Source organism: Muntiacus reevesi, chromosome 7 (assembly GCF_963930625.1).
Source record: "Muntiacus reevesi chromosome 7, mMunRee1.1, whole genome shotgun sequence".
In the NCBI taxonomy this organism is placed as follows: domain Eukaryota; kingdom Metazoa; phylum Chordata; class Mammalia; order Artiodactyla; family Cervidae; genus Muntiacus; species Muntiacus reevesi.
Window position 1 is genome coordinate 25,280,073 of NC_089255.1, and position 18,843 is coordinate 25,298,915.

At 48.8% G+C, this 18,843-nt stretch overlaps 1 protein-coding gene and 2 long non-coding RNA genes across 8 annotated transcripts in view; 2 read left to right on the forward strand and 1 right to left on the reverse strand.

Annotated features, from left to right (window-relative positions):
• ARHGEF40 (Rho guanine nucleotide exchange factor 40) overlaps window positions 1-8,309 on the reverse strand; it is a 21,520-nt gene extending 13,211 nt beyond the window's left edge. For all 4 annotated transcript variants that reach the window (XM_065940847.1, XM_065940846.1, XM_065940845.1 and 1 more), the window contains exons 1-8: window positions 8,141-8,309; window positions 5,422-5,619; window positions 3,564-4,815; window positions 3,267-3,434; window positions 3,006-3,126; window positions 2,364-2,460; window positions 2,174-2,254; window positions 1,928-2,044 (exon numbers count right to left, since the gene is read on the reverse strand). In XM_065940847.1, coding sequence (XP_065796919.1) covers window positions 1,928-2,044; window positions 2,174-2,254; window positions 2,364-2,460; window positions 3,006-3,126; window positions 3,267-3,434; window positions 3,564-4,815; window positions 5,422-5,619; window positions 8,141-8,143 — 2,037 coding nt within the window. In that variant the 5' untranslated portion in view covers window positions 8,144-8,309. The remainder of the gene's footprint in view (window positions 1-1,927; window positions 2,045-2,173; window positions 2,255-2,363; window positions 2,461-3,005; window positions 3,127-3,266; window positions 3,435-3,563; window positions 4,816-5,421; window positions 5,620-8,140) is intronic.
• LOC136171833 (uncharacterized) overlaps window positions 7,410-18,843 on the forward strand; it is a 26,304-nt gene continuing 14,870 nt past the window's right edge. For all 3 annotated transcript variants that reach the window (XR_010663921.1, XR_010663922.1, XR_010663920.1), the window contains exon 1: window positions 7,410-7,792. This is a non-coding gene — a long non-coding RNA (uncharacterized lncRNA). The remainder of the gene's footprint in view (window positions 7,793-18,843) is intronic.
• Window positions 9,807-17,466, forward strand: LOC136171834 (uncharacterized). Its single transcript, XR_010663923.1, has 3 exons — window positions 9,807-9,847; window positions 11,819-12,011; window positions 14,444-17,466. It is a non-coding gene; the product is annotated as an uncharacterized lncRNA (long non-coding RNA).

Here is an 18,843-nt window from a genome sequence, read left to right on the forward strand (position 1 = left end):
AAGCAAGCAACCCAATTAAAAAACGGGCAGAGGATCTGAATAAACATTTTTCCAAAGAAGACATACAGACATTGTTTAATGGCCAATAGGCACATGAAACAATGCTCAACATTGCTAATAAACAGGAATGTGCAAATCAAAACCACCATGAGATATCACCTCACACCTGTCAGAATAAGTATAGGTGAGGATATGCAGAAAAGGGAACCCTCATGCACTATTGGTGGGAATGTAAACTGTATAAGCACTATGGACAACAGTAGTATGGATATTCCTCAAAATATTAAAAATGGAACTACCATACGATCCAGCAATTCCACTCCTGAGTATTTAATGCAAAGAAAGTGGAAACAGTAATTAGAAAATATATATGTACCTCTATGTTAATTGTGGCATTATTACAATAGCCAACATATGGAACCAATTTAAGTTCCCATCAGTAGATGAATGGCTAAAGAAGATGTGGTACACACACACACACACACACACAGGAATATTACTCAGCCATAAAAAGGATGAAATCTTGCCATTTGTGACAACATGGATGGACCTAGAGGGTATTATGCTAACTGAAATAAGTCAGACAGACAAAGACAAGTACTGAACAATTTCACTTATATGTGGAATCTAAAAAACAAAACAAATGAACAAACATAACAAAACAGAAGCAAAGTTATAGATACAGGGAACAAACAGGTGGTTGCCAAAGGGGAGGGGGAGGAGAGGAGAGAAATAGGTGGGGGAGATTAAGAGGTACAAACTTGCAGTTGCAAAGGAAATCAGCCACAAGTATGAAATGTACAGTGTGGGGAATATAGTCAATAATTATGTAATATCTTTGTATGGTGACAGAGGTTAATTAGACATCATGATGATCATTATGAAATGTATGGAAATATTGAGTCTACTCTTGTATACCAGGAACTAAAATAGTGTTGTTGGTCAATTATACTTCAGAAACAAATAAACAAAACAACTCACAGAAAAAGAGGTCAGATTTTTGTTTTTTAAAAGGTATAAATGAGGGGGAGGGGGAATTGGCCAAAGACGACCAGGACTTCTCTGGTAGCTCAGCTGGTAAAGAATCCGCCTGCAATGCAAGAGACCCTGGTTCATTTCCTGGGTCGGGAAGTTCCCCTGGAGAAGGGATAGGCTACCCACTCCAGTATTCTTGGGCTTCCCTGGTGGCTCAGCTGGTAAAGAATCCTCCTGCAATGTGGGAGACCTGGGTTCTATCCCTGGGTTGGGAAGATCACCTGGAGAAGGGAAAGGCTACCCACTCCAGTATTCTGGCCTGGAGAACTCCATGGATTGTACAGTCCACGGGGTTGCAAAGAGTTGGACAACTGAGCGATTTTCACTCACTCTTTCAATCAAAAGGTAAAACTTCCAGTTACAAGATGTGATGTGTACTAGGGAAGTGATGTACAAAACAATATAATTAACACTGCTGTATGTTAAATATGGAAGTTGTTAAGAGTAAATCCTAAGAGGTTTCATCACAAGGAAAACAATTTTCCTATTTCTTTTATTTTGTATCTATATGAGATGATGAATATTCATTAGTATTGTAGTCACTTCATGATTGTATGTAAATCACTGTGTTGTACACCTCAAACTTGTTCAGTGCTGTATGTCAACTATATCTCAAAACTAGAAGGAAAAAAAGAATTTATTTAACATACTCCTCCCATCTTCCCAGCAGCCCAGGGTACACACACAATCTTTTGCTCATAAATACTTATTGAGTTTGCTAATAAACACGTGTTGAATTGTGAACCATAACTACTTATTGAACTAAATGGAAGGGAAACCATTCTTTCCCAGCTCCTTGGTCAAGTCTCAGATTTGCCATTTTTTCCTAGAAATGTCCTCTGCTGGGTCACTCCTGGCTCCCAGTGTCCTGGGTGGGGGTGAGGAAGCTTACCTGGTGTGTCTCTACCCAGTGACTGGGAGAGGGCTCCCTGTGACCTCCCAAGTCCCACTGCAGCTCCTCTGGCTTGGCCACTCTTTTCAGATCACCCTCTGATAGCAACTCAGCACCCTGTAGACACATGAAGACAGGGGGTTTTAGGCCTGGGCACCTAGGGACTCAGGGATTGACCAGGGGCTCCAGCTAGCCTCTTCTGTCTCCATCATTGATGGGAATTAGGTGGGAATGAGGAGCTCAAACCTGAAGTCCATGGAGTTCAGCTGGAGGCTCATCAAGAGTGAGAAGCAAGAGCCGCTGAATGAGGGGAGGGTCTCCCGAGTCCTGAAGGCAGAGAAGAATAACCCTAAACTACAGCCGACTAGGTGGCCTGGATGACCACTAGGGAAGAGTTAGGGCTCAGAAGAAGTAATCATCTCAATGGATTGGTTACCTGAAGTTGACTCAGGACAGGAATGAGAGCTGGAGGCAGTGGGGGTGCCTTGCGAAGATCCAGCAGGGCAGACAGCCCCAATATCTGTAGATCAGGTCTGTGGGGGCAGAAGAGCCAAGGAGACAGAGAGAGAATGTGTGTGTGTGTGTGAGTGTCACTCATCCTCAGGAGAAGTTAGATCCTAGCAATGGGCAAAGGATCAAACAAAGCCTGGGGTGTGTGTCCAAGAGATAGTGATGACTAGCAATTAGGAGTCTATAGTCATACGACCACTGGGTCATGGGATCAGAGTTTAAAAAGTTAGGAATTCTGTGCTCCAGAAAGATATGACTTCAATGCCAGCACCTAGCCTACTGCCTAATAGGTTCTGGGGCTCAAGAAATAGTTGTTGGATGAGTGAATAAACATTTTTATAATCTAGGTAGCATCTTATGAGACTGAAAGTCAGCAGGGTTGATTCTGAGGATTGATGAAGACATTCTGCAAGTCAGGGGTCAGGAAGGTCAGACGTCAATGATTTGAACAACCTGAGGGTTGTAGAAGTAGGTGTCCTAGAAGGTCAGCATCCTGTGGAGAGAAGAGGGCAGGGTCCTTATGACCCAGGAGGTTACTGTGCAGGGTGTCAGCCTGGGCCTCAGTTACCTGAGCAGTGAGTGAAGGTAATGAAGAGCAGTGCTCAGCACGTCTTGGGAGGGTGGGGGCTCCTCGGGAGGGCACGGTGGGGTAATGGTCAGCAGAGCTCGCCCACTCTGGTCCACCCCTCCTGAGGACACAAAATGGCCAGGCTGTCCTGGCTGGGGGCAGGCTTTGTCTACCTCCCGTCTACCCCGCCTCCCTCTGCAGCCCACCTTGGAGGCTTTTCCTGCCTCAACCCCTTCCCTTCAGCCACTGCTGCCCACTGACCAGTCAGGACGAGGAATCCAGATGCCATTAAGTCCCAAGCTACACCAGGGTCATCAGAGATGGAGACTGGGGGGCCTTCTTCCGGAATGCTCTCCCCTTTCACTTCTTGCACAGTCTCTGGGGATGGTTTTAGTGGGTCGGAGAGGAGCCCTTCTGGATCGTCGGGCGCTGCAGACACAGGGCAGAGGACAGGTCTGGCTGTTCTGCTCCCAGCCTCACCTCCGCTTTTCCTCCAGCCCCCTTCCCTAGGCCCCACCGAGCCCGGCCCTTGCCCGACTGGCCTCAATGTTGTCTCACCTGCCATGCACACCAGGCTTAGCCCCTCCTGTTCTCCTTCTCTGGTGCTTTCTTCTACAGGCCCGCAGACTTGTTGGGACCGAGGCTCTTTTTCGTCTGCTGGCTTGAGCTCCTCTCTCGGTTCATGTTCTGGCTTCCCGGAGCCTTCATGTTCCTCCTTAACTGGGCTGCATCCTGGAAGCTCGTGTTCATTTGGTGGGGGCAGGCTGACAAGGGTTTCCTGGTGGCTGGTCTCTTCCTTGTCTCCAGGGCTCAATGGGACACTGTCCCCTCCTCGGTTAAGAGCCCCTCTGCCCGCAGCTCGCTTCTTTCTCCTGTTTCCTTTGCCTGTTCTCCGAGGGGTACCAGGCAGCCCTTCAGCCCCCTGGCCTGGTCCTGCGCCAACCTCCCCTGGCCTCAGAAGGCAAGACTCAGAGGCTTCTCCCAGTGCCTCTGCCGGGGGCTCAGTTACCTCCAAGGCTGCTGCCTCTGGGAGAGCCTCAACCTCAGCTCCCAGGGGAGACCCAGGGGAGGCTCCAGTGCTGCTCCCCTCACCAGGCGGCCGGGCTCCATCCTGGTCCCGAGGCCCCAGACCCTTCTGGTGCATCCACGCCCGGTGTCTCCGATGTCGGCCCTTCCCTCCAGCACCCTTGCGTGTGGGTACTGTTCGGGTCCGGGAGAGGCCGGGGGAGCCTTCAGCATCCATGGGGCTCCCCCTCACAGGCAGTGTCACCTCCAGCAGCTCCACATACTCGCCCTCAGGTCCTTCAGCGGGGGCATTGTGCCCGTCCCCGGGACTCCGGGTGCCCAAGGCTTCCTCAGGGAGTGGGGGGCTGGGGAGCCCCGGGGGCCCAGAGGGCAGTTCTGGGGGTAGTGTGCTTGGCCGATGTCCAACCATGAGGCCTCCTTTGTGCACAAATCGAGGGCAGATGAGCTCAGCCCAGGGCAGTCGCTGAATCCCAGAGGGCGCAGACAGGAGGCAGGTGCTGAGGCGACCTGTGGGCCTGTCCTTATTGATGCCTTGTAGCCACTCAGGTGTGAACAGGTATGCACAAGCCTCATTAGGCACAGGCAGCTCCTGCACTCGCCCACCCCCTGGGGCCAGGCACTTGAGTGCCAGGCGGGGTGCTTGGGCTGCTGAGGGTACCACTTGCAGGTAGAAGTCTCCCGGGCGCAGCAGCTGCCAGGGGAGGGCGGCTAGCTGCACCACTACCTGCTCATGCAGGCAGAGGGGCCAGCCCTCGTGGAAGAAGAGGAAACCGCTGTACTGGGCCTGGGGAGATAGGGGGCAGGCTGTGCTCAGCCCTCTGCTGATGAAGCCAGCAGGAGGGGCTAGTTAGAATGGGACTAGCCTAGGCAGGAGTGGCCTTACGCCTGGTGGGTTATGACTCCAGGGGAGCAGGAGGAGATATTTTGCCATGTGCAAGTGACAGAGGAAAGGATTGGGACTGATCGGTTTTCTAGCAGTAGGAAGCTTCTCTAGGAAGCTGGTTCCATGAGTAGGAGGGGAAGAACTGAGTCATTATAAAGATGTGGTCAGCAGATGCCATTGTTTTGGAGGAGTTGGAGACTCTAAAGAGAGCTGTAGAAGTGACTTTGTTGAGTCATTCTTGGGGGAGTCAGTATCTCGAAAAAATTGATATGAGGAGGGAAATGTCTAGAATTTGGTCTGGAGGGTCAGCGTCTTTGGGAGTTGATGTTCCTCAGGGGTCAATATGGGAAGATGAGTGTCTATGTGTTAGTATCTGAGTGGTAAGTGTCTCTGGGGGCATCAGGATTGGGGAGGCAGTGTCTCCGGGTGGGGGGAAATTAGTCTGACTGGTGTCTGGGGTGAGGCAGTGGATCTTAGGGGAGACAGAACAGGAACGTGTTCACTTACACAGGCTTCCTGCTGGATCTTGGCAAGCAGGTGCTTGGCAGGCACCAGGAAGTCCAGTGTGTATCTCAGCGCATCCTCCCGATAAGTCCTCTCCACCACCTGGAACACTTGGCCCAACAGTGTGGGGGCTGTTGCCTCGAAAGGTGGGTAAAGGGCCGCTAGAGTACTCTGCACACAGTCCTCTACTGGCTCAGGCTCCTGGGAGAGACAAGATCAGACAGTGGATCCCTAGAGATCACCCAAGCATGGTTCCTTAAAGGCTGGCGTTGTCCCCCAGGGGCCCCATCATGTACAAAGTGTGTGTAGAGAGATGGCATTCAGGAAATGCTGGCTGAATGAGATGGGAGTGGGGTTGGGCCAGTCAGAGTGCACTCTGAGGCCTTGGTTTTGGAGATCTGGGGAGACTTTTCTGTGAATGTCTTTGATCAGGGCTGAACCTGGTTCTTGTACATTGGGATAATTGCATGGGCCCTCTTCCTCAAGAAGAGATGGGCCCCTGGGCCCTCAGGAAAGTCACAGGTGGCTGGGAGTTCTGCAGGGTGGAGCCTTTTGACACAGCCATCCTACTAGTCCCTCCTCACAGGGCCTACCAACCAGAGACCCCCTGCTTAAGTAGCGGTGCCACCACCCATGAGCAGTCATATGCTAATGGTCACTGGGCGGGAAGAAGAAGGACTGAAGGGCTATCTGTCTTGAGTCTTTCTAGCACCCCTCATCCTCTCCAGTGGCTCTCAAGCAATCACCCATTCCCAGAGTATGCAGGATTAGGTTACAAAGACTTGGGTGGTGACAGCTGAAAGAGCGAAAAGTCACAAAAGGAACGTGTAGGGAAGGAAGGAGGAGGCCTTGCTGGTATGTATTGGAGCTAAAATATTTTCTGATTTCTGTAGGGCCTGACAACCTCCATCATGGGCCACTAGCTCAAAAGTTCTCAGCCCCGTTTCCTCTAGACTCACCTCCCTAAGTGAATCAATTGGATATCTTTCTCCATCTCAGAACCTAAACAACCACCCCTCAGGCTATTCCTTTATAAACTTACTTCTCTTTCAAGGTGGCTTTGAAATTCCTTTTATCAGATTTCTTTGCTGTAATTGGGCAAGGGTGATGCTCAAAGTGTTTACTTAGTTCTCTACTCCGAACTGCCCTCCCCACCCCCTACTCCGCCGGCTCTGCCCTGAGGATAAAACTGCATATTTTACTTTGAGTCCTTCCAGCCTGAGTGTTACAAGCCTGTCCCGACAGTCAGAGAAGCGAGGCAGCCACTCCAGAGACCCACAGTCAGTGCGTCAGCACCGAGACCCGGCCCCAAGGTGTGTGGGCGAGCAGACAGACCCCCCAGTGTTCCGGGGACCCGGCCAGCTCCGGGAGCGTGGGTGGGGGAGGGTGGGGATGGGCGGGGTGAGGTAGAGTGGGCCGTCCCCTCGGAGGCCTGGAAGGGGGAGCTAGAGCTGGAGCTGCGAGGCAGCTGCAACCCATTAGGGGCGGTGAGCTCATGGCTGAGTGAGAGTCTCAGCCACAGGAAACGGCAGCGGCAGGAGGGGAGGAGGGGTCGGGGGTGGGAAAGGCCGGGCAGGAGCTCAGCGACCCGGCCTCCAGCCGGCGCGGACCAAAGAGGAGAGCAGAGAGACTGAGTCAGCTCTCCCTGGCCCAGTTCCTCTTTCTTTTTGTTCCAGTCTCCCTGCCAGGGGCTGCCCTTCCTTCTGTGGAGGAACAACCCCGGTGGTGCTCCTACCCCTCCTCCACTCCCTGCTGTGAGCGCCCCCTGGCAGGGCCTCTCCCCCTCCTCCACCCCCTGCTGTGAGCGCCCCCACGGCCGTGCCCCCCTCCCACCCCTCCGCAGTGGGCGCTCTCCCTGGCAGTGCCCACACCTGCAATGACCCTTTAGAGAGTACTTTTGGAGTGAAAGTTCACAGGACCATGTCCACTCCTACAGGCACGGCCGTCCCCTAGCAGCGCCCTCCGGTTTCCTGTGCCCTCGAGTTGTTGCTGCCAGGGTCCCCGACCCGCTGCAGCGGGAATGCTCCGAGACAGTGCTTCGCTTCCCTGCAGCGGGAGCTCCGGGGTACTCCTCCCCCCATCGCATCTCGGGTCGGCTCTGGCATCGTTACGCCCCCTGGCACTGTGGGCCCCCTCCCCACTCTGTCCACTACTCTGAGGCAGCATCTCTTTCTCCGCGGGAATTTCCCTTTTTGGCGAGGTCCCTGGCCCCAACCCAGCCGCAGCTGTGGCCGGTCCCCCAGGGCCGGATGGGTGGGCCCGGGGTGGGGACCGGGATGGAAAATGGTGGTTCCAGGCAGGTCATTTCTCAGGACCCGAGGCCGGGCCCCCCTCCAGGGACGCCGCAGCACGAACCCGCAGGGGTCTCCCGCGGGTAAGGAGTTGGGACCGGGAGGGGGAGGGAAGATCCTGCAAAGGAAAGCACAAGTCAGGACGGAGGAGGGCGAGGGGAGGTCTGTGGATTGGGGGGACAGACCTAAGGGAGGTTGGCGGAGGGCGCGAGGAAGAGGGGAAGAAAGGAGTGAGGGCAGTACCCAGCGGGGTCAGAGTCAGTGGGGCAGACAGGCAGATCAAAGAAAAGAAGGGGGGGATGGGAGGAAGGAGAATCCCAGGAGCGCTCAAGAGTTCCAAGCTGGAGCAGGAGGCACCCAGCTGGGGGCTGGCGATCCGCAGAGGACGGCGCGAAAGCGGAGGGGACACCGGGTGGCGACGCGGGACTCACCATGGCTCGGCTCGCGGCCGCGTCCGACGCTCGGGCCGGCGGGCGGGGCCGGGCGCGCCGCCGCCTCCCTCCCGCCGCTCGCGTCTCGCCGGGTCTGGCTAGGGGACAGCTCCGGCCGCGGTGGCGGCTCGGCCCGCTCGGGCTCCCAGGCCGCGGGGCCCCACCAGGGAGGGTCGAGACGGCCGCCCCTCCTCGCCCCGCCCTGCAGTGCCCGCCTCCGCCTCCGCGTCCGACCCCCTGCCGGGACGCCAGCTCCCGCGCCGGGCCTCGGGCCACTCCCCCCGACGCCCCCAGCGGATCTGCCCGGCTCTCCCGCAACCCTCTTCCTCCTCCGCCCAGCCCTCCAGCCCGTCGCCCCGACCCTGACCCTCGGAGGCCCGTCCCGCCGAAGATGCCCCTCTTTTCCCGCCTCCGCCTAGCTCCCAGGCGATCAGTTTAGTCTCCGCAAGGGACTGTCCAGAAACTGGGGCGTGCGTGGATTCCCTGGGGTCCCCAGCCTAGGACTGGAGTCATTTGATGGCCGGAAGCCTCCTGAATCTTAACTCGCCTGGGAACCTCTTCTCCCCTCGGTTGCCAGACTTTGGCAGCACTAACAGCACCTGGAGCTCAGAAGAGACCCCCCCCCCCCAACACACACACACACACACACACACACACACACACACACACACACACACACACACACAGCCCCTGCACTAGCAGCACCTGGAGCTCAGAGACCCCCCCAACACACACACACACACACACACACACACACACACAGCCCCTGCTGGGGACAGGAAAATCGGGGGATTCCTCCCACTCTCCAGGGGCTTGCCTGCCCTCCTCCTTCCCCTCCCATCTTCTCCGGCCTCGAGCCTTCGGGCTCCGACAATGGGCTCCTCTGTGCGGCCTGGGGAGGGCGGGGGCGTGGGGGAATCAGGGAGCCGAGAAGGCTTGGGGAGGGGGGTTGGACGTCGAGGCTGAATGCGCGGAGTCCCGGGATCAGGCTCCTCCTGCCGAGGCGGACGTTTTCTGAGTTCTTTCCTCGCTGCCCCTTCCCCTCTGAATACCTCATCCTCTCCCTTAGCTAGCGGAGGGAAGGCACCAGACCCCGTTCAGCAGCCCCACCTCCGGATTCCAGACCCTTCCTTCTTTGGGGGGTGGCGAAAGAGAGTCTCCTGGGGTCGCTAGAGCTCTTGGTGGCGGGATGGTAATCTGACGCAGTAGACAAAGGGGGTAGGCTAGTTAAGAAAGTTCTAGTCTCGCCCATCCTCCACCTTGTCTGGATGGCAAATGAAGCCCTGGCGAGGGTCCCCCAGGAGGGCCAGAGGAGGCTTAGGCAAAGCAGGAAGATGCTCTGCCCCTCCTCTGAGCAGGCACCTGGAAGCCGTGCAGGGGTGGGCAGGGGCACTTCTAAAGAGTGGGAATTTGAGAAGATAGGAGAGCCAAATAGACCCCAGAGACGGACGTGAACGCAGGTACCACTGCGACTGGGGAGGGGGTGACGTTTGGAAAACATCCTGCCTGGGATGCAGCTCCGACGAAGCCAGGAGGCTGGAGCCTGAGGCCAGTCTTTGGAACCGAGGCAGGCGGAAGGGTGGGGATGGAGGGGGCGTCGCTTAGGTGATGGGCTCTTCTCTCACCTCCTCTGAACGCTAATCTCCGCCCTTTTCTCCTCTCCGCCGGGTCTGAAAAAGAGGAGAGAAAATATTCATTCTTTTGGAGGCAAGAAGATCCCTCTGCTCCATAGAGTCAAAAAAAAAAAAAAAAAAAAAAAATCTAGGGCAGCAAACCTCAGTGCCCATCTTTCCAGCACAGTCAGAGGCAGGGAGCTGGAGCTCTTGTGCATCAATGGGTTATGAGTTCTCTAGACATCTAGCCTCCCCGGTCTCCTTATAATTAGTGCTGAGAACTGGGAGAGTGAGATTTTGCTACCCCCTGGTGTCCACTCTGTAAATGCGACCCAGTGGCTGATTACACAGCCAGAATTTAGGAGAATTTCTTAGGGGGTTTATTATGAACCTTATTCATTTGTTTCAAACCCAGCTCACCCATTCCCAGTGTTGACAGAGTCTAAAGTTTTCATCATTAGATCTTAACATTCTTTATACTCAAACAAATTGTTTGGGGAACAGTTGGTAGAATCCGAGTTTCCCACAAAGCTGGCTCTTTTAGTCTGTGATCTCCTGGGGGAAAAAAACGAGAGGATATTCCCCCCCCCCCACCCATGGAAAAAAGGGAGTTATTGAAAGTGTTTGAGTCTATGGGTGAGGGGTTTTGGATGCAGGCTCTGAAATCAAGTTATTCCTTTCCAGGAGTTTTAATCCGTGCTAAATTAGAAAGGTTTATTTAAGTAAATAAGGAGACAGATATGCATGTAGTGGTTAAATGCCACTTTCTCCAAGGATGCAGGCTCTTACCTAATACCTGTGCATCTGTGCGATAGTATGTGTGTTGATGTGAACGTTTTGGGGAGATGGTGAAGTAGAAAGATTAAAATGGAGGAAATAGAGACTGGCAATAGGCCAGACTTAGAAACTCTCTCCAGCATTCACTAAAAGTTCTCACTATATTTCACCAATTTCAGATTCTTTGGAGTGTAACAAACTTGCATTTTACAGATGAAATTCTGGCATATTTAAAATTAAAAAACAAGCTGTAAGCTATACAGTAAGTGGAGAAGCAGAATTTGAACCCCAGCAGCCTGACAACAGAGCCTTCATTCTCAACCACTGTCATAGGGTTTCATCCAAGCTGTCAAGCATGAGTCCATATAGAAAGTGCTTTGAACACTACATCACCTTTTCTACCACCTAACCATCATGTTAGGTTAACATGTTAGGTTAGGACAGGGAAGCGTGGTGTGCTGCAGTCTATGGGGTTGCAAAGTCAGATATGACTGAGCAACTGAACTGAACTGAACCATCATGTTAAAAAGGGTTAACTTTGGGACTTCCCTGGTGGTCCAGTGGTTAAGACTCCGCACTGCCAATGAAGAGGGCCTGGGTTTGATCCCTGATCAGGGAACTAGATCCCATGTGCTGCAACTAAGACCTGGTACAGACAGGTACATTTTTAAAAAAGGATATTAAAAAGTGTTAACTTTGTTTTTGTAGTTACCAGTGCTGGAAAGAGTTTCTAAAAGTGATAAATATATCACTGTGGTCAGGCATTGAAACCATTTCCCCCACTAGTCTCGTTCTAGAATAAATAATAGTTAAAATAATTGCCAGGAAATTTACAGTATGGTTCTTTTGGGAAGTACTGTTATGCAAACATGGGAGATGGTGAAAGAAACATTTGTGTCTGTAGTGTTTATTACCTGGCTTGTGTGCACCAAGAGACCTAATGGCCATTCTACATAGGGTTGGGACTTTAGGCTGCTCAGGGTTTGTCCACTTGGAGATTAGAAGAGACTAGGGCTCTGCTTGAGCTGCATCCTCAAGGTAAAGGGGAATTAGTGAAGGACCACAAGGGGGAATTTGGGGGACAGGAAGGGACAGACTTGAGAGAACATATTCTTGTTACTCGTGCTTTCCAAGGAAACTGGGGGCCAAATCTTAGGTATTTCAGGATAAGAAATCTCTGTAGTATATATGAGCTGATTCTATTTTTTGTTTAATTTTCCCTTAGGTTTGGTTTTATTTTATTGGTAATATTCCTTTAAACATTTATTGTTTGTCTGCTTTGAACTAGGTGCCACCAAAGCCCACACGGCCACCATCTTGCCTGTACTAATGCGTTCATTTCCATACTGGTCTACCTGCTTCACTCTCGCCACCTAAAAGGCTGTTCTCTGCACCCTCACCAGAGTGATCTTTTAAAAAACCTGATCATTATCCAGTCATCTGTCACTGGACATCTCGGTTGCTTCCATGTCCTGACTATGGTAAATAATGCTGCAATGAGCATTGGGGCACATGTGTCTTTTTAAATTGTGGTTTTCTCGGGGTATATGGATAAAGAAGCTTCCTTGGTGGCTCAGTTGGTAAAGAACCCACTTGTAAGGCAGGAGACTGCCTACAATGCAGGAGACCTGGGTTTGATCCCCGGGTCAGGAAGATCCCCTGGAGAAGGAAATGGCAACCCACTCCAGTATTCTTGCCTGGGAAATCCTGTGGACAGAGGCAATTGGAAGGCTACCATAGGGTCACGAGAATTGGACACGACTTAGAGACTAAACTGCCACCACCATGGATCAAAGAAATTGTGCTACAATATATAATAGAATATTACTAAGTCATAGAAGAACAAATTTGAGTCAGTTGTACGAGGTGGATGAACCTAGAACCTATTATACAGAGTGAAGTAAGGTCAGAAAGAGAAAAACACATATTGTATATTAATGCATGTGTATGGAATCTAGAAAAGCAATACTGATGAACCTGTTTGTGCAGATGAAATGGGGTTGCACATGTAGAGAATGGACTTGTGGACCCAGGTGGAGAAGGACAAACTGAGAAAGTAGCCCTGACATATATACACTATCATGTGTAAAACAGACAGTGGGAAGCTGATGTAAACACAGGGAGCCTAGCCTGGTGCTCTGTAGTGACCTAGAGAGGTGGGATGGGAGGATGGAGGGAGAGAGGCTCAAGAAGGAGGGGATATACATATATAATTATGGCTGATCCTCACTGATGTACAGCAGAAATCAACACATTGTAAAGCAGTTATCTTTCAGTTAAAAAATAATACTCCAATCAGATCCCATCAGCCTCTTCTCATGGCCTCCCCTTTGTATCATGACTGCTTTTCTCCTCTCTCCAGCCTCATCTCTTACCACTCCACTGATGTTGGAAGCCACTAGTGGGCCTCCAGTCATGGCAGCCTTTCAGTTCTTCACACAGGCCTTGCTTATCCCTAATTTGGAATATTCCTTCTGCCTGGAGGCTTCTTTTCACAGTTCTAGGGTCTGGCTCTCATCCTTCGATTCTAACTAAAATGTTGCATTCTCAAATGTCTTCCCCAAGCTAAAGTGGACTAAACTGGTCTCTCATCTGTTGTCCCTCCAAATAATGTATGTTTTCTGTTTGTTCTCCTCCCAGCATTTGTCTCTATCTGATTATTTCTTTGATTATTTCTTTGATTATTTCCTGTTTCTCAATAAACCCACTTCTACCACCACATATCATTTGAAATTAAGCTTCATGAAAGTCAAGGATCTTGTCTGTTTTGTCACTGCCGTATCCTAGCTAGTGTCCAAAAGATGTCACCAAACTAGGTGAAGACTGTAAAGTGAAAGTCATTCAGTCGTGTCCAACTCTTTGCAACCCCATGGACTATACAGTCTATGGAATTCTCCAGGCCAGAATATTGGAGTGGGTAGCTGTTCCCTTCTCCAGGGGATCTTCCCAACCCAGGGACTGAACCTAGGTCTCCTGCGTTGCAGGCAGATTCTTTACCAGCTGAGACACCAAGGAAATCCAAGAATACTGGAGTGGGTAGCCTAGCCCTTCTCCAACAGATCTTCCCAACCCAGGAACCGAACCAGGGTCTCCTGAATTGCAGGCAGATACTTTACCAGCTGAGCTGTCAGGGAAGCTCCGAAGACTGTAAAGAGAGCAAAAATCCCCACATAATAGGAATGGCGGTGGGAACAGGTGAGAGATAGAAACCAGGAACAAGTGAGTAGGCCAAGGCGTGGAGTCCACTGCTTAGCTTTTGTTTCTTCCTGAAGAAAAGATATGTGAATGTCTGTGTTCATTGCTGTAGTACTTACAATAGCCAAGACATAGAAACTGCCCAACCTTCTGTTGATAGATGGACAAAGGAAATATGGTATGTGTGTGTGTGTGTGTGAGTGTGTGCAAGTGTGTGAGTGTGTGTGTGTGTGTGTGTGTGTGTGTGTGTGTGAGAGTGTGTGTGTGTATGTGTACTTAGTTGCTCAGTTGTGTCCATCTCTTTGCAACCCCATGGACTGTAGTCTGCCAGGCTTCTTTGTACATGGGAATTCTCCAGGCAAGAATACTGGAGTGGGTTGCCTTGCCCTTCTCCGGGGGATCTTCCCAACCCAGGGATCGAACCAGGTTTCCCACAGGGCAGGCGGATTCTTTATCATCTGAGCCACCAGGAAAGGGCATTATGCTAAGTAAAATAAGTACGAGAAAGACACTATGTGATCTCACTTCTTAAAAAATCTTATAGATACAGAGTACAGATTGCTGGTTGCCTTGCAAGAGGTGGGTTGGTAGGTGGGTGAAATGGATGAGGGGGATCAAAAGATATAAACTTACAAAAAAGTCATGAGTATGCAATGTACATTATTGGTGACATCATCTCACACACTAGTAAAGTAATGCTCAACATTCTCCAAGCCAGGCTTCAGCAATACGTGAACTGTGAACTTCCAGATGTTCAAGCTGGTTTTAGAAAAGGCAGAGGAACCAGAGATCAAATTGCCAACATGCGCTGCATCATCGAAAAAGCAAGAGAGTTCCAGAAAAACATCTATTTCTGCTTTATTGACTATGCTGAAGCCTTTAACTGTGTGGATCACAATAAATTGTGGAAAATTCTGAAAGAGATGGGAATACCAGACCACCTGACTTGCCTCTTGAGAAACCTGTATGCAGGTCAGGAAGCAAGAGTTAGAACTGGACATGGAGCAACAGACTGTTTCCAAATAGGAAAAGGAGTATGTCAAAGCTGTATATTGTCATCCTGCTTATTTAACTTATGTGCAGAGGACATCATGAGAAATGCTGGGCTGGAGGAAGCACAAGCTGGAATCAAGATTGCCAGGAGAAATATCAATGACCTCAGATATGCAGATAACACCACCCTTATGGCAGAAAGTGAAGAGGAACTAAAAAGCCCCTTGAAAGTGAAAGAGGAGAGTGAAAAAACTGGCTTAAAGCTCAAGATTCAGAAAACTAAGATCATGGCATCCAGTCCCACCACTTCATGGCAAATAGATGGGGAAACAGTGGAAACAGTGGCTGACTTTATTTTTGGGGGCTCCAAAATCACTGCAGATGGTGATTGCAGCCATGAAATTAAAAGACGCTTACTCCTTGGAAGGAAAGTTATGACCAACCTAGATAGCATATTAAAAAGCAGAGACATTACTTTGTCCACAAAGGTCCATCTAGTCAAGGCTATGGTTTTTTCGGTAGTTATGTATGGATGTGAGAGGTGAACTATAAAGAAAACTGAGCACGGAAGAACTGATACTTTTGAACTGTAGTGTTGGAGAAGACTCTTGAGAGTCCCTTGGTCTGCAAGGAGATCCAACCAGTCCATCCTAAAAGAGATCAGTCCTGGGTGTTCATTGGAAGGACTGGTGTTGAAACTGAAACTCCAATACTTTGGTCACCTGATGCAAAGAGCTGACTCATTGGAAAAGACCCCGATACTGGGAGGGATTGGAGGCAGGAAGAGAAGGGGACGACAGAGGATGAGATGGCTGGATGGCATCACCGACTCGATGGACATGAGTTTGAGTAAACTCCGGGAGTTGGTGATGGACAGGGAGGCCTGGCGTGCTGTGGTTCATGGGGTTGCAGAGAGTCCGACACGACTGAGTGACTGAACTGAAGTAATATTGTAATTACTGATGACAATAATTTATAATACTGTATTACATATTTGAAAGTTGCCTAGGGAGTAGTTCTTAAAAGTTCTTATCACAAGAAAAAGTTTTTTGTAACTATGTGTGGTGATAGATGTAGACTTATTCTGGTCATCATTTTGCATCACATACAAATATTGAACTATGGTGTCCTATACCTGAAGCTGGTATGATGTTATATTCAATTATACTTTAATTGAAAAACAGCAACACACGTGGAATGTCTTCTGAGTCAGGCGAAGTTCACTGGACTAGATGAATCTGAAGGAAGCACTGGTTTGGAGACAGAGTTCTGGAAAGGCTCCAAATTCACTTGTGGACTTTTTTGGTGTCCAAAAGCAGGTCCTCTTTTACATAGCTGTAGTCCATTTGCAAATACAGGTGTTTTGTTTTTTTGGTTGGGGTGGTGGTACATGGCATGCAGGATCTTAGTTCTCTGACAAAGGATCAAACCCGTGCCCCCTGCATTGGAAGGCAGATTCTTAACCACTGGACCAGCAGGGAAGTCTCAATGTTCTCTTTTCTTCATTTATCATTCCCCACACAAATTTCTATGTATCAATATAATTTTTGTATATTTGTCTTCAATTATCATAACTTCAATTTGTCTTCAAGTTATCATAAAGTGATAACTTGATGCTTCAATTAATGCATTATAAATAGCTGCCCCATCATTTGTATGGTCATTCTCAATTTGGGGAAATTTGTATTATTTCTACAATTTCTATTTTTTTTTTTTGCCACACAAAGACAAATATAAACAGGTTGCACAAATTTACTCCTTCTCACTTTGACTGATTTCCATTTAGCATATTTTGCCAACTGAAAATTATTGGGTCAAACTTTAGAAGCCACTTTATAGCTCGTGTTATTGTCTGTTGAGGCAATTTTGGAGGTTAGGGGGCACGAAACACTGAAAATATTTACAAAGTTGGGTGTGATGAGGAATTGGATTTACTCTGAATGGCTCAAAGTGATAGGGCATCAGCAAATTGCTGCAGTGACAGAGATATAGATTAGTTTCTCTATAGGAAAATTTTTAAATATTTAGAGCTGCCAGAAAATGGGACAGATTGTCTCGATAGGTAGTAAATTCCCCCTCTCTGGACATTTTGAAGCATAATAAGAGAGTTTTAAAATAAATTGTTTTATAAGCTTTCCAGAGTTGTGATCTGTATATTTCCCTAGCCCCATTCCTTTGCTCTGAAAACAAATTGTGTTCAATGAACATTTATTAAGGCTTCAATGTGCCAGGTATATCCAGTGGCAGCTGGAGAGCTCATTGGCAGACTCCCAGCTGAGCCTCCAGGGGCAGGCAACCTGGGAATTATAGCACCATGAAATCCTATCTCCCAACCCCTCAGTCTACAGAACTGCTAAGCCGGTGGGCACAAATTTGTCTCCAGTTCCTTGACTTCTCGTTTTCTATGCTCCTTTTCTCCCTCCACGTCTCTGCCTCTATTCCACCTATTCTTAAGATCTTTGTTACAAGCCTTTCAATACACTATGCCATGCATCCAACAGCTCCCAAGCCATGGGACTAACACACACACACACTGCTATACATATCAATAAAGTAACCAAGGACCTACTTAATAGCACAGGAAACTCTACTCAATACTGTGCAATAACTTATATGGGAAAAGAATCTGGAAAAGAATGAATATATGGATATGTATTACTGAATCACTCTGCTGTACATCTGAAATTAACACAATGCTGTAAATCAATTATACTCCAATAAAATTTAAAAAAATAAATAAACAAACCAAAGCCCAAGCCAAATGCACCCAGTACCTAAGTGATTGATTCCAATTAATTGTTACATTATATTGTTGCTGTTTTTAGTTGGTTAATTAATTAACTAATTTGGCTGCATCAGGTCTTAGTTGCAGCACATGGGCTCTCCGGCCGTGGTGCATGGGATCAGTAGTTGCAGCTTGCAGCAGGCTTAGTTACTCCATGGCATGTGGGATCTTAGTTCCCAGACTAGGGATAGAACCTGTATACCCTGCATTGCAAGGTGAATTCTTAACCACTGGACCACCAGGGAAGGCCCAACATTATCTTGTTTTTTATTTCTACTAAAAAATATTTGTACTCCACACGAGGCATTCTGGTCCCCAGAGAATCTGTAACTGATGGAATACAGCACTCCTAATCCCACTAACATAACTTCTCCTCCTCACCATGAACACATGTGTTTACACACACACACACACACATTTCCAGGCAAGCAGCCTGATTTATTGAAGGAAACAGTTGCTTAACAATCTGTTGTTTTTAAAAAGCCATCTTACTTGGAAATATGTAGTCTCAAAATTCCAAATTTGGCCAGGGAGGAAAAGTCCCTATTGAGGATGGAGACTCAGCTATATAGTCTCTGAGTTTTACTTTTTCTTGGAGTGTGTTTAGCTGAATTCATCTTCCACCACCGCAGCGGCCTCAGGGAAGCCCTGCTCCCCTTCCGCAGTTCCTCCAGAATGCAGGATGACCCATCTGGGGGGTGGCACAATAGAGAGAAAGGAGGCGCTGAGGAGAGACAATTTCAGAGTCAGTCCCTGCCAGCTCTGTGCCTTGAGCCTGGCCTCTGCTATTCCATCAGTAGAGCCATTCTCCCTTCTGAAGGTTTAGTAAAACCAGCAAACATGGGAAGAGCAGGAAATATAATTACCCAATCTGCTCTGTACTGCGTAGATGCAAGCAGTCCAGAAAATGGACTTGCAGTATCAGTGTGAATTTTTTAAATGTCCTTTTCATGCCAGAAAAGAACATGTAGAGGGCTACTTTGGCTTTTTGAAATTTGTGTTCCCTATGCTAAAGATGCAAATCAGAAGCTCAGTTCTTAAGTTTTTATGTTCAACTTGAAAACAAGTATATTGTAATAATCACTTTAAATGATTGTACTCGATGAACTGTTTGGTACCATTTATATATGTAATTAATGACTCCTTTAAACACTTAATAGTATACTTTATAAGTTTAACATATTCTATGTCCTTACAGAGTAATTTGGTTACCTGAACTAACCAACCACACATTCCTGAATACCTAAAAAAATTCTTAGAAATCTGACAATTTATGAATATAGTGATTAAATTCCTAAGTTTTTAAAATGTCCCCAAACTAGTTTTAAAGGGAAATTCTA